Source organism: Lemur catta, chromosome 22, assembly GCF_020740605.2.
Source record: "Lemur catta isolate mLemCat1 chromosome 22, mLemCat1.pri, whole genome shotgun sequence".
Classification (NCBI taxonomy): domain Eukaryota; kingdom Metazoa; phylum Chordata; class Mammalia; order Primates; family Lemuridae; genus Lemur; species Lemur catta.
Genome location: NC_059149.1, coordinates 22,122,523 through 22,135,677, shown reverse-complemented (window position 1 = coordinate 22,135,677; position 13,155 = coordinate 22,122,523). Strand labels below are relative to the sequence as shown.

Sequence of the window (13,155 nt, the reverse complement as noted above, 5' to 3'; positions counted from 1 at the left end):
TCACCTTCCCCTGAACACATCGCACATTTTCCTGCCTCCAAGCCTTTCTCATGCTGTCTCCCCTCTGAATGTTTTCCCCTTTGTGCATCTTCTCTCCGCTGAAATCATGCCCCTCCAGCAAGCCCTCCCAAGCACGCCCCCAACACCCCCCGAGCCTGGGCAGGGGAGTGGAGAACACGGCACCAAGGGGTTGAAGACAGGCAAGAATCTGGACTGCAGTGCTCTCTAGCGGTGAGGCTGGGACACGTTTCACATCCGAGTGTGAGCTCATCCACATGTGACCCACGGGAACATCTTACTGCCCTCAATAAGGGGTTACAAGTGAGCGTGGCTCGAGTGCCACCTGCAGCTCGGTGCATATAAGTTTCCTTATTGCTAATAGCTCTTACATCTTCTTTCACTCTTTTGGGGTGTACCGAAGGCTGCTTTGTTATCTTAAGAGAAAGAGCATTCCAAACATCCCACAAAAGAACTTTTTTTTCTTTTTCTGAGACAGGATCTCGCTCTGTCACTCCGAGTAGAGTGCAGTGGCGTCATCATAGCTCACTGCAACCTCAAACTCCTGGGCTTAAGCAACCCTCCTGCCTCAGCCTCCTGGGTAGCTGGGACTACAGGTGCATGCCACCACACCTGGCTAATTTTTTTCTATTTTGGGTAGAGATGGGGTCTCGCTTTTGCTCAGACTGGTCTTGAACTCCTGAGCTCAAGTGATCCTCCCACCTCGGCCTCCCAGAGTGCTAGGGTGACAGGCTTGAGCCACTGGGCCCCACCAGAACTGCCTTTTTATGAGTTTATGCCTCCAATTAAATTTCAAGTGCCTCGAGAGTTCTATCTTGCCCATCTTTTTTATTAACTGAGGGATTAGCACGTGCTTGAACATTGTAGAGAGTAAATAAATATTGCATTAACTGCTTAAGACCCCTCCCCACCCAACTCCACCTAAGGATGGAGGGTGAAGGCAGGATTCTGGCTTCTCTGTCTGCCTCCACCTTGGGGGACAGGAGGGTGCTGTGCTAATGACTTCTTTCTGGGGCTTTGGGTGGTTCTGTCCCTCAATAAATACCTGTGGGACATACTGTGCTGGGCACTGTGGGACAGTTGCACGTCCGAGGCACCTGCCATCTAGCAGAATCATGACACGAACATACATGAGGACAGTTCTGGACAAGCTGTGATATATGTCATAGGCAAGGGCAGGTGAACAGCTGGCGAGATCAGCTGCAGGGGAGATGGCCACTCACCCTGGAAGAGGAAAGCCCACGGAGCAGAGTGCAAAGCTGTGGTCTGGACGAGTGAGCCCGCGAGAGCACGCACGCCAGACAGCGGGAACTTCATGAATGAGGATGGGACAGGGCTTGCTGGATGGCAAGGGTTCCAGTTTTGCCAGCGTTCTTGAAGGGGAGTTGTGGGGCTAGGGCTGGACAGGAGTCTTGAAGACTACAGAGGCTGCTCGGGACAGAGTGGCCTGGGCGGGGCTGTGGTTTATGGTAGGGGCAGGTAAGCAGGACAACCTGTGTGACATGCTAGAGTGGGGGCATGTCAGAGGCAGGGGGGCTCTTTAGGAAGCGACTGTGGTAATTTAGACAGAGCCCAGTGAGGTCTGGCAGTGGCACGGTCATGTGGGAGAGGGTGATGGCTGACACATTGAGCTTGCTCAGAGAGGCAGCACACACACAAGGAGAGAAGAAGAAATCTTAGGGGACAGTTCTATGATGAGGAGTCAGGACAGAGAAGCCAGAGAGGACAGCCTGTCGCAGGCAGTGGGGGAAGGAGGTTCAGGAAGGGGTGGTCCCTGGTGATGTCAAACGCTACAGGGGCCAAGGACTCTGAGGACTGAGACAAGGCTTTTGACTTGGTCACTGTGAAGTCACTGGCCTGGTGTCTGAGGGACAGGGTTGAATACAGTGACGTGAGCAGAACCAGATTGTGTGGTTTAAAAAGTGAGTACACGTCCCTCCTCGGACTTCCTGCTCTGGCTCCTGTCTGCTGTTTGGAGGATGCAGGGAGTGATCAATAAGTGGGCTATTCTTAGTGACAGTTCTCCATAATCCCAAACAGGCACAGGATTTGAGGCACGCTGCCACCACCTCCCTCCACCTGGTCACATCTTCCCCTTGATGGCTTCATCTTGCCCCAATAGCAAGGGTCTATTAGCAATTATTCCCCTGTGGCCACCCGCTGCTCATACTAGCTTAGAACCTTCAGGCACACAGAAGCAACCAGGGTTGCTGAGCCAGGTGGGGTCCGAAGCCCGTGGGGAGGCTCCTTCCCACCACACACACACACACACACACACACACACACACACACACACGAGTGTTAAGTCCCCTCTGAAGTTCCATTGCTAGGGACCCAATCCTCTGGTTTCTTCCTTTTAGCATAGTCTAAGTCACCAGCAGTTCAGAGGGAATGAGCTGAACAGCTGCCCTGGTGCAGAGCCTGGAGCTGGGCAGGGGCACTAAGACATGCCCGGGGCCAGTAGAGCCAGACACCCAGGCTTGGAGCTGGGGCTGGGGCTGGCACGAGGGCACTCCCTGGGATGGCACAGGCCTCTGCAGCGGCCCTGTCCCTCCCTACCAGGTCTCACCTCAAAAAGCAAGACAGAGAACAGTGAGAGCTTTCTGGAGCCGGCCCCCAGAGGCCTGTCTGTGCTGGGGAGGTCAGAGAGGGAGGGAGGGGCCGGAGAAAGGCCGAGAAGAAAGCTGAGGCCAGACAAAGGGCCCCCGTCCACCATCCACCTTTGAAGCGGTCTCTAACCCGGTGAGGGGGGGCGTGGGAGTGGGCCGGACAGCCCGGCTGGGGGAGGCAGTCAGTTTTAAAGAATGTCTCAAATTCCTTCGGAAATCAGAGGGATTGTAAGAGCCCCCCTCCCCAACACACCTCCTTCCCGGCCTCCTCCCCCAGCCCCCCCAAAGCCAGTCCTTTACACCTGGGGGGCCCCCAACCCTTTGTCCTCCAGTAATTGCTGGGTGTTGTCCCCGTTTTAAAGTCCCATTGAACTCGCCAGTTATCAGCTGTGCCCAGACCACCCTCCCTACACACATCCCAGCAAACTGCCCCCAACGCTCCCGCAGTCTTCGCCGGGATTAAGGCTCTTTGTGATGGGGGAGAGAAAAAAGTAACCTGGCGAAAAGCAATTATGACGAGCTGGGGGGGAATGTCTGTCCCAGGCGGGGGACCTCCCTCTTGGCTGCCGCTGTCCCGCCAGGGCTGGGGGTGTCAGGCTCTGCCCTGCCCTTGCCTTGCACTGGGACTGCTGCAGCACCCGCCTCCCATTTTGACCACACCAGAGCCCCCCGCACCCCAATATCCTGTCCTTCCCTTATTTTTAGTCCATTCTGGGGAGAAATGGGAGAACAGATGTCTTTTATCCCCTTTCTTCGCAGAAGAGGAAGGGGAAACTGAGGCTGGGGGCCATCAGCAGAAGCGCAGACCCAGTGAGGGTGTTTCCCCTGCAGGTGGGGGTGTCCCCGCCAGGAAGGGCCTCCCCCTTGGTCGGATTAAAAGCCAGTGCGTGGAAGGAAAGAGGAGGCTGTTATGGCCCCCGAGTTCCACTCCCAACGCGCACCTGGAGGCCTAGGGGCAGGCCCACCGAGCTCCGGGCGGAGGGCAGGGGCCGCCCCCCTGCTCCCCCCTCCCCCCTCCCCTGCCGCCGCCGCCTCTAATTGAGGTTTGCCCTCAGGTGTGGCCCCCGCCCCCGCCCCCCGCGGGGACCGGAGAACAAGGGGACCATTCCCGCCCGCTGCCCTTCCGCCGTCCCGGCCTCCTCCCCGCCCCCGGCCCTCCTCACCGGAAAGAAGCAATCTCGCTCCCCGGAGGAGGGTGCAAGCGCCGGCCCCGCAGGCCCCGCAGGCCGCTCCCCCGCGCCTCGGCCTGGGGCCCGGCTGGACGCCCGTCCCGGCCCCGGCCCGCCCCTGGGGCTGGGGCTCTCTCCGCCCCCACAGGTGGCACGGGACGCGTCGTGCGAGCCGGAGACACCTGGGCGGGCGCAGAGGGCGGGGCCGCCCCGGGCTGGGCACGCCCGGGCTGCCGGCCTCCAGCGGGGCCGAGGTGCGGGCCCTGTCCCCGCGGTCGCGGTCCCCTCCACCTGCCGGCCACGCTCGCCCCTGGCCGCGCTAGTGCGGCGCCCCCCGGGCCTCTCGGACGAGCAGAGCCTGGGAGTCGGATCCCCCACCCCGCTTCAGATAACCTGCTTGCCGGAAAACGGTTTTATTCTGGGGGCTCGAGTTGGGGATAGGGGTGAGGGTCGGGGTCGTGGAATGTGAGGAATGGCCAACCGTCTTTTATTTTTTCTCCCTCCTTTTTTCCTGAAACAAAACCCAAAGTCCCTTCCCACTGTCTGGCCAGTTTGAGTTCGGGGGCTGGGGCAGGTCCAGGGAGCTAGGAGGAGCAGACTTTGGGGACAGCCGCCTGCAGACGGTGGCCTCGAATCTGCTGACCTTTCCACTGGTTTCAGGGAGCCACTGGAAGGCTGGCACCTGACTCTACCGTTCCTCTCCTGGGGGTCCGCCCCCTGGCCCGGGAGGGGGCCTGATCGCAGTCCTGCCTCTTCCCAGCTCGGGCCCTGGTGCTTCCCGGTCCTCAGGGTCGGGGGTGTCTGGCTCCCCTCCCTCCACCCCTGCCCAGTCTTCGGATTCGGAAGGGAAGGGGACGGGGAGGCTGCTGGGGGCAGCTGCCCCTGCCTCCCTGACTACGTGACGGGCTGGGGCCGCCGAGTGCGCTTGGTCCGGCGGGTGGGAGCCGAGCCCACAAACTCGAACTGCTTCTGCCTCTCGGCGTGGTTGGGGAAGGGCAGCTGGCCCTGGTAGAGGCGCTTGATGAAGTGGGCCTCGCGCTGGTTCTGGCGGCTGCGGGAGGCCTGGCGGGGCCGCCCCTGCCGCGTGAAGGCCATAAACCAGCCCTCGTGCCGGGCGTTCTGGAAGGCCGTGTAGTTGTTCTCCAGCACAATCTCCGTGAACACGCAGTCCTTGCTCTTCCCGCTGGGCTGCGCGACAAGGAAGGAGAGCAGGGGGATTTGTCCACCCACCTGCCTGGGTTATCTGCCTTCTGGGGGCCTATTTCACAGGACTGGGCAGGGGAGAGTGGGGCTGTTTAGCCCAAGGAACTCTGCCCCGCCAGATGAGTGCCCTTGTTAGAGAGGCAACAGCTGCAAAAAAACCGACCCAGTTTTGCTTGGAATCAGATCTGAACTTAAACACAGGCTTGTCCTTTGGCAGTTGTGCACCTTGAGTAGGGTATTTAACCATGCTGAGCCTCAGTTTCCTGAGATGTAGCTTAAAGATCAAGGTACTTATGCAGTCGGGTGCATGCCCTGGGGCCTTTAGTACCGGAACTCTCCTGCAGTCTGCAGGAATGGTGTTGCTGCCTGGCTGGGCTAACGGTGTCAGACACAGCCACCCCTCTGACCCTATTGACAACCTGGGGGCTGTGCCCATTTTTACAGACAAGAAGGCTGAGGCTTGACAGGGATAAGCAAACGAGAGGTTACTTGGTGAGCAACAGCCAGGACTGCCTGATTGCAAAGGAGATGGAATTCTCCCTCCTCAGCAGTGCGGGACCCCGACGCACAGCAGTTACTCTCCCAGGGGCTTAGCATGCCTCTCTGTAGCTGGAGCCGTGGACCCCACAGAACTTGGGGGAGTTCCTGTCTTATATGCATGCCCCAGTTTTCAAGTCTCATCTGCCCGTAGCCTTCCACATGGACTGCAACGTCCTGCGGTGCTAAGATTCTTACTGATCAGGCTCCTAGGGACCATCCATTAGCCCCCCTTGGAGAGGGGATAGAGCCACAGGGACTCATTTAAATAGAGAAACCAGAGTGTGGCCCAGCAGCCAGGCTGAGAGTGGAATAAGAAGTAAGGGTCCTGCCCAAGGCCTCTGTCTTTACCCAAGTGGGGGGCTCAGTGGAGGGGAGCGCGCGTGCCCACCCCCGCGGGGCTGACTCACTTTCCCGATGAGCTTGCCTCTCTTGTTCATGCAGATGTACTTCTCACTCTCAGCCCCTTTGATGCGCACCCGGCTGCCAAACGTGTCTGTCTCCACTATGAGCTTAGCTGTGATGGGGGAGGGGAGAAAGGCCTCTGTCCATCCTCCATCAGGGCTGCTGGCCCAGGGGTCCGGCGTGGGGGGGCCCCCCCAACAAGACTGACCTCCAAACTCAGGCGAGGGAGATTGGGAACTGTCAAGCCCAAAGCCAGCAGGCCCTTGGAGGCCCCCAGCCCTGACCCAGGACCTGGGGATGGACCAGGAGGCGAGGCCAGGCAGGGGTGTGGGTGGCCTGGGGGCTCTCACCAAACTTGTTGCCGTCCTCAGCGGTGGCAGAGATTCGACGCCCGGTGACCTGCACGTGCTTGCCGCTGGTCCGGCTGTAGAGCTGGTACTCGCGGATCTGCCGCCTGCTCAGCTGGTCAGTCATGGCACCCTGGTCCCTCACATACTGGTTAAAATTAGGAGACGGGTGATTCTCCCCCTTTGCGGTTACCAAGGGAAAAATAATGTCAATTTGCTTTGGGTGACACCACCACTGGTCCATCCAGGGGAGAGGGGTGACAAGGTGAGTGTGGAGGGGGGGAAGGCCACTTGTCCTGTAGAGCAGAGGGTGCAGGGTGAAGGGGGCACATGGCTGTGACCTTCTCAGGCCAGCGAGTGAGCCAGTCATGACCCCTTGGCTCTGCATCCACCCTGGAGCAGGGGGCTAGTGGCTGCTCACCCTTGGAGGGCCCTTAGTGATACAGCAAAGACCTGGAATCATGACTTGTGGAGCTGGAAGGAGCCTTCAAGGTCATGGTGTCCCATCCCCATGCTCTGTGGAGGAGGTGCACTGGAGCACACCGCTCATTAGGGACAGAACCCCTGTCCCTGCTTCTCAGATCAGAGCCTGCCGCCTTCCCAGAACTCTGGGATCTTGGCTCTGTTAGCCAGGACACCAGATTTCCCCAGTGGCCTCCAAAGACCTCATGCCCAGCACACACAGGCAGAGAGGGTGGCCTGTTTGATGCTTTGAGTTAGGGTCACTCAGGGTCTCAAGGGCTCTGTAGGCACCTGCAGGGCCCCAGTGAGCATCTCCTTATAGCACTAACAGTGAAACCTGAGCTCACACCCATCTCCCCGGCCTCACACTGGGTGCTCAGGCGGGTGGAGAAGCCAGTCCCGGCTCCAGCCTTCCTCCCTCCTCTGAGGGGCACGGGCAGGGCTGGGGCTCGGCTCTAGGAAGGAGGTGGAGGCAGCCGCAGAGGCTATCAGCAGTGGCCTGACGGCTGCTCCTGTGGCGGCCTCCTTTGCCACAATGTAACAGAGGCTTGCGGCCAGTCTGGGAGGATGCCACCCGCCCACCTGCTTCCCCGGGCGGGGAGAGGAGCCATTTCCACCCCGGCACCTTCTCTGAGCAGGGTCCCTCCTTATGCATCGGTTGCACTGAGTGGCAGAGAAACAGTCTGCTTCCTGCCCTCTCTCCTGCAAGGACTGAGGTTGCCCAGCTGCTGGCGATAACCCCGGCTCTTTTGTCTCTCTCTCTCCACCTGGGTCCTGCTGGCCTGTGCTGGGACAGCGATTCCCTGCCCTGCCCCAAATCCCTAATTCCACCTTTATCCCAGGCCCGATCCCAGCCATCTGGACAGAGCTGGGCCTCGATCAGCCTTTGTTGGGGCCACTCTGTCCCAGGCAGGGGTTGGGAGGGAGCAGCTTTCCCTGCTGGAAGTTTAACCTGTGCAGGGTTAACCCTTCCTGTGCGCCATGGCTCCAGCCCCCGACAGGCCAGTGTTCCCAGGACAGGGCAGGTGTCTGCAGCACCTGGCCTATGCCCCACCCTGGAAACTCTGAGGTGGGTGTCTGGGGTGGGGGGCCTGCCCTGACTGCCCTTCAGCAGTGGCCTCCCTGCCAGGGGGTGGGGTCCCGTCTGTCCCAGCGCCGCCTCCTGGCCCAGGTTCAGGCCCTCCGCCCCTCTTGGCGGGCAGCCCCCTCTGGCAGCCTGTTCAGGTCAGGGGCAGAGAGGGCCCCCCCGAAGCCCCCACCTCTCCTTGTCCCCCTTCAAGCCTTTCACAAAAGCAGCCCCACGCCCCCCCACAGCCCACAGCCCACAGCCCACAAGTCCCTCTCCCCGAGGGACCTTGCCTGTCCCTTTCATGTTCCCGCTGCGGGGGGACCTCCCCTTCCACCGCCGCAGACAGCTGCTTGTCAGACGGCCCCTCAAGCATGGCTGTGGTCCGGCCTGCTGGCCCCCCCAGGGGGGTGAGGGGGCACTTCAAGGGGGAAAGGACAGCTTTGCCACCTTCCCCGACTCCTGAATGGGGCCTCAGCCAGGCCATAAACGCCCGGCCAGCCGCACTATTGTGCTAGTTCCCCTTCCAGAACAGGTTGGGCCCACCCCCCGCCCCCTCCCGGCCAGGCTGGGGGCTTTCTTCTTGCTCTCCCTGGATGTGTGAAGCAAAAGGCCTGGAACGGGGCTGGAGCAAAAGGGGGAAGGAAGGGGGGGAGTTGTCTCTCCCTCTCCCACCCCCCCACTGCTTCAAAGGCAGCCCCTTTCCCTCTCCCAGAGAAAAGGCATTTACCTTCAAAAAAAGTCCCCACTGGATATGAAGAGAAGTGGGCCTCTGGCCTGGGAAAGCCAAGCGATCTCTCCCCAGAGCGGTTCTGGACCAGTGCATTTTAATAGCTGCACTTTTATGGAGGATCACAAAAAAGGGACCAAGCCTTGCACAGGGGGCTGAGACTTGGGGGGTGGGAGGTGTGCGTGGGGGGAGGTGGGGGGCTGACTTGGGGTGGGGGGAGTGTGCAGAAGCAAACCCTGAATCCCGTGCCAAACAAACCTGTCTGGGCTCACCCTGTAGGTAAGGGACCACCCTACCCTGGCTGGCACTCTGCACCCACGCGACACCCGCCGGGACATCCGTGCTGGTGGGAGTTGGGTGGTGAGTGGAACACACAAGTGGTTTTGCATCATAACCTGTCCCTTCAGGTACTTGCAAGCACAAGCCTCACCTGAGCCATCACCGCCACCCACTTCCAACTACTCCAGGGCTCCACCCCTCAAGCCCGGTGCCCGTGCACCAGCCCAGTAGAGGGGCGGACAGGTAAGCGGAGACAGGGAAAGAGAAAAGGTGGACAGAGGGAGGAGTGAGATAAAACCTCAATCCCCAAATCTGCCTTGGCCCTTTCCCCTCCCTGCCCTCCCAAAGGCTGATCCCACCAAACCTCAGCACCTCTTGCATCTGGAAGAGCCCAGAACCTGCCTCTGTCCACCTGAAGGGAGACTGCCCCCACCAGCGGGATGGGAAAGAGGGGGGGAAGCTGGGCGCCCGCCTACCTGAGTTTGACAGCAGAGAATCAACAGCTGCAAGCACCTGTGTGGGAGACCAAGCAGACCCAGGTGTGGGTGCCGGCCGGAGCCCGGGGTGCACCCCGCCCTGCCCCCGCCGGCCTGCGTGGGGAGCTGGCCCGCGTGGGAGTCCCAGGGAGATTAGCTCTGCCCCAAGGCTGGAAATGGCAACGCAACTCCAGCCCCGGAGGCAGCACACTTACAGCGTGAGGTTAGGCAGCAGGCGGGCGGCTCCCATCGCTGGAGAGACTTCTCGAGGCCGTTGCCCCCCTGCCCCCAAACTCAGGAGCAGACGTGGGCAGTCCCCAGGGGCAGAGTCCCGGAGAAGCCAAGGTCTCTCCGAGCCACAGGTTTTCAGGGGGGAGAGGAGGAGAGAGGGGAGGAGGAGAGAGAAGGGGGGAGGAGGGGGAGGAGGACGGCGTAATTGGGAGACTGAGGTGTGAGGTGTCCACCTTCCCGGCCAGTGAGGCTGCTTGGCCGATGCGGAGGGGGCGTGTGCTCGTGCCCTCTGGGCTGCCAGCCTCCCTTTGGGCTGCCCTGCGCAGGGACGGAGCTGCGGGCCTTCTTGATGAGGAGGTGGCCCTGCTGTCCCCGTCCCTGCTCTATTCTGGACGCTTGCACTCGAGGCCGTGCAATGAGGGGCGTGTGGCAGGCAGGGCCCCTCCTCCCTGCTCAGGGTCAGCTTCTCCTCCCCTCAGATTTGGCGCCCCATGTCCCTAAGGGTGAGCCGCAGGTGTCAAGCAGAGCCCGGGCTGGGGTCTCTTGTTCTGGTCTGGCTCTGAGGTGCAAAGTCCCAGAAGCTGCCTTAAAAGGAGGAGCCTCTCTCCAGGGGGCAGGGGTGGGCTCGGCTTGGAGTTGCGGATTGCACTGCCTCTCTGTCGCCCCTTGCCACTGGGGAGGAGGGGTTAAGGCTGTCTTGCCCGGCAGCAAATCCCGGCGCTACAGGCTGGGAATCAGGTGGGGAGCAGGTACAGCTGGGGGCTTGGAAGAATCCCGGTGGGGAAGGTGCAAAAGCTGGCCTGAGATGAGAAGAGCTGGGTGTACTGGTGCAAGCCCCTTTTCCCTGGGCCTCTGTAGTTTCCCCTGAGAAATGGGGACAGGCATGCTTCAGGGTGCTGGGGGCCAAGTGACACAGCAGCACTCAGCAGGATGCAAACTGCACACTTCCCGGACCTTGCCTTGGGCAAAGACCCAGCCCCACTCACCTTCCCTCCACCAGTGACCATCCGTGGAGCCTCTCAGAGCTGGGAGGAGCTCAGGGCCTCTTCCCCGTGTCCCCAGCAGCTGCCTGGGACGAAGCACCTACCAGCCTTTCCACACAGCCTCCAGTCCCACATGGCCCTGTACCACACCAGCTGCTATCCCATTTTGCAGATGAGGAAACTGAGGCACACTGGTGGGTAATTTGCTCAGAATGACTCTGATAATGAATGGAGTAACCAGGTTTCCAAAATCCCTGTTCTAACCCCGCATGGCTTCAGTGTAGGGGTCCAGGAGCCTTCCTGGATTTGGGGGATTAAAGGTGATATCTGAGGCCCTGGAGGCTGGTGACCAGGGAGCTGAACGCTGTTCCCTTCCTACAGAAAGGTGGATGATGGGGAGTGCAGGAGGGGGGTGGCCTTGGGGGAGCCACCAAGGGAAGCCCTGGTCCCAGGAAGCGGGGCTCAGGCCTCAGCTCTGGGCTCCCTGGAGTTCTCGGAGCCCCAGCATGGGAAGGGCAGGGGAAATGCCGATGTGGATCTGTTTACCTAAAGAGATGACTGGGAGGGCGAAACTCTCACCTCTGGTTCCTTCTCGCCTTCCTGAGCCAGATCAATCCACAAAGAGGTCTGCCACCCCTGCCCCCACACACAGACACCTGAGAGCGCCGCCGCAGGGGGCCGGGTAGGTTCAGGCTGAGCTGGTGCGGGGAGGGTAGTGCGAGGCAGGGCTTGGGAATCCAGCTCAAAGCTTGTCAAACCCAGAAGGGATCTTCCAGGTGCATCCTCTGCTGCAAACTCATTCCACAGAGGAGACCCAGAGAGGGCAAGCGACTTGCCCAAAGCCTCGCAGCTGGCTGGCAGCACGGTGGACAAGGCACCGTGCTCGCATTGTCCCAGCGCGCCCCATCCTGCGCCCCTCTGCTTCTGTGGCTGCTGCTTCTCCTGGTCATCTCCCGTGCATGCTCCTCCCGTCACCTGAGGCCTGTTTTAAGCTCTGCGCCTTCCATGGAAATGCCCCTCATCTGCCTCTCCAAAGCCGTCCGTTCTGGCTCAAGCCTAACTCATTTTCTGGGAGAACTCTGACTACGTTCTCACCCGCCCCCAGGCAGGGTGTCCAGAGGGAAGAGAGCACAGACGCCTGGAGGGGACAGCTCAGGCCGCAGGTCCCATGCTGGAGGTGTCAGCTGGGGGACAGAGGGCAGGAGGTCCACCTTGCCTGTTGGGACTCCCTGGCCATTGGGCCTCCTGGTTCCTATCGGTGGGGACAGGGCCTGCTGTCGCTGGGCAGCCTGGGTCTCCATGGTAACACATGCCGGCAGTGACACTCGGCAGTGGGGTTGGCCAGGGGGCTTCACAGGTGGGCCCCTTGTCCCTCCCCTTGCAGCACCTGAGGGCCTGTTTTTCTGACTCGATTCACTCTTTCACCCCATGGGAAAGCTGGTGGTGGGCCCCAAGTGGGGGGATGGTGCAAAGAGCCCTTGTCCCCATTCTCTCTCCCTGGTCATTACGGGCTGTGTGACCTGTGGCAAGTCCCTTTCCTTCTCTGGTCTCAGGTTTCCAATTTATAAACAGGAAATGGCAACTACCACTGACGCTGAGTGTCAGCTGAGATAAAGGACTGGCTGGAAAGTATCAAGTGCCCCAAGAGTGGGGGGAAGGTCGAGGACGCTCGATGTGGTCCAGCCTCAGTTTACCTAAACTTTCACAGACTTTTGCCCTGATTGGAGTAAGCTGGGGGCAGAGGGGAGGGGCAGGGGGCTCATTACCATGGGGGGTGATAGGGGACGGAGGAGTAGCTGCTGTCGCTGATGTACCGAATCCCCACCCCCTAGTGCCAAGTTCAGCGCTCCCCAGCTGGAGCCGTCTGGCGCCTGCTCCTCCTAACAGCCCCGCTGGTGTGAACACAGAGCCCACCTGCAGACCTGCCACTTGTCACCACCTGCTTCAGCCCCAGCCCACCCTTTTCCTGTGGGAAAACAGAGGGTCAGGGCAGGGGAAGGGCACCAAGCAACGTGACCTGGGGGCAGGTTGTCTAACCTCTGTGCCTCACTTTCCTCATCCGAGAAGGGGGGCAGGGCCTGCTCAGCCTGCACCTCTGCAGTCGCATCAGCCCCCTCTCTGCCCAGACCCTCCGAGCTCGTGCGCGTCTCAGGCCCTTTGCACGCCCTGTTCCCGTTCCCTGCCAGCTCCCAGGTAGCCTGATGCCCCTTCTTGTCCATCGCCCCCTCCGAGGGACCCCTCAGACGCCCTCACTGAGCAGCGCTCCCCCCAGGAATTAGCCTGTTGTACTTCCTTCAAAGCGCTTGATGGTCACTTAAGTTACGGCACGGAAGTTACGGCTTCCGTGTTTCCACTAAATTGTAAGCGACTTGAGGGTGAGGAATTGGTTTTGCTCACCCGGAAGCCCTCAGTAAACACCAGCTGCTTACCTGGAACAGCCCCTTGTCACTCTCTGGGCCACCTGAAGTTAGTGGCCTGTTCGTTAGAGGGTGGGATAGCACCCCCATCCGCCTCATGGGGTGCAGGAAATGCATGGCAAGAATGCTGCCCTGCCCTCGGCCCCTGGCGGCGAGAAGCTATGGCTGAACAGGAGCCCAGAGCCCGGCCGACCTTCCCATGCGGGTGTCCCAAGACCTCTGA

The 13,155-nt window shown here is 60.6% G+C and overlaps 1 protein-coding gene across 1 annotated transcript; it reads right to left on the bottom strand.

The window, feature by feature from the left end:
* Nucleotides 1-4,203: 4,203 nt before the first annotated feature.
* FGF17 (fibroblast growth factor 17) lies at nucleotides 4,204-6,631 on the bottom strand. Its single transcript, XM_045535934.1, has 3 exons — nucleotides 6,292-6,631; nucleotides 5,947-6,053; nucleotides 4,204-4,984 (listed from the first exon to the last, which is right to left on the bottom strand). Exons 1-3 carry the CDS (start codon nucleotides 6,530-6,532, stop codon nucleotides 4,691-4,693), a joined length of 642 nt encoding a protein of 213 aa, XP_045391890.1. The 5' UTR covers nucleotides 6,533-6,631; the 3' UTR covers nucleotides 4,204-4,690.
* Between the last annotated feature and the right edge of the window lie 6,524 nt (nucleotides 6,632-13,155).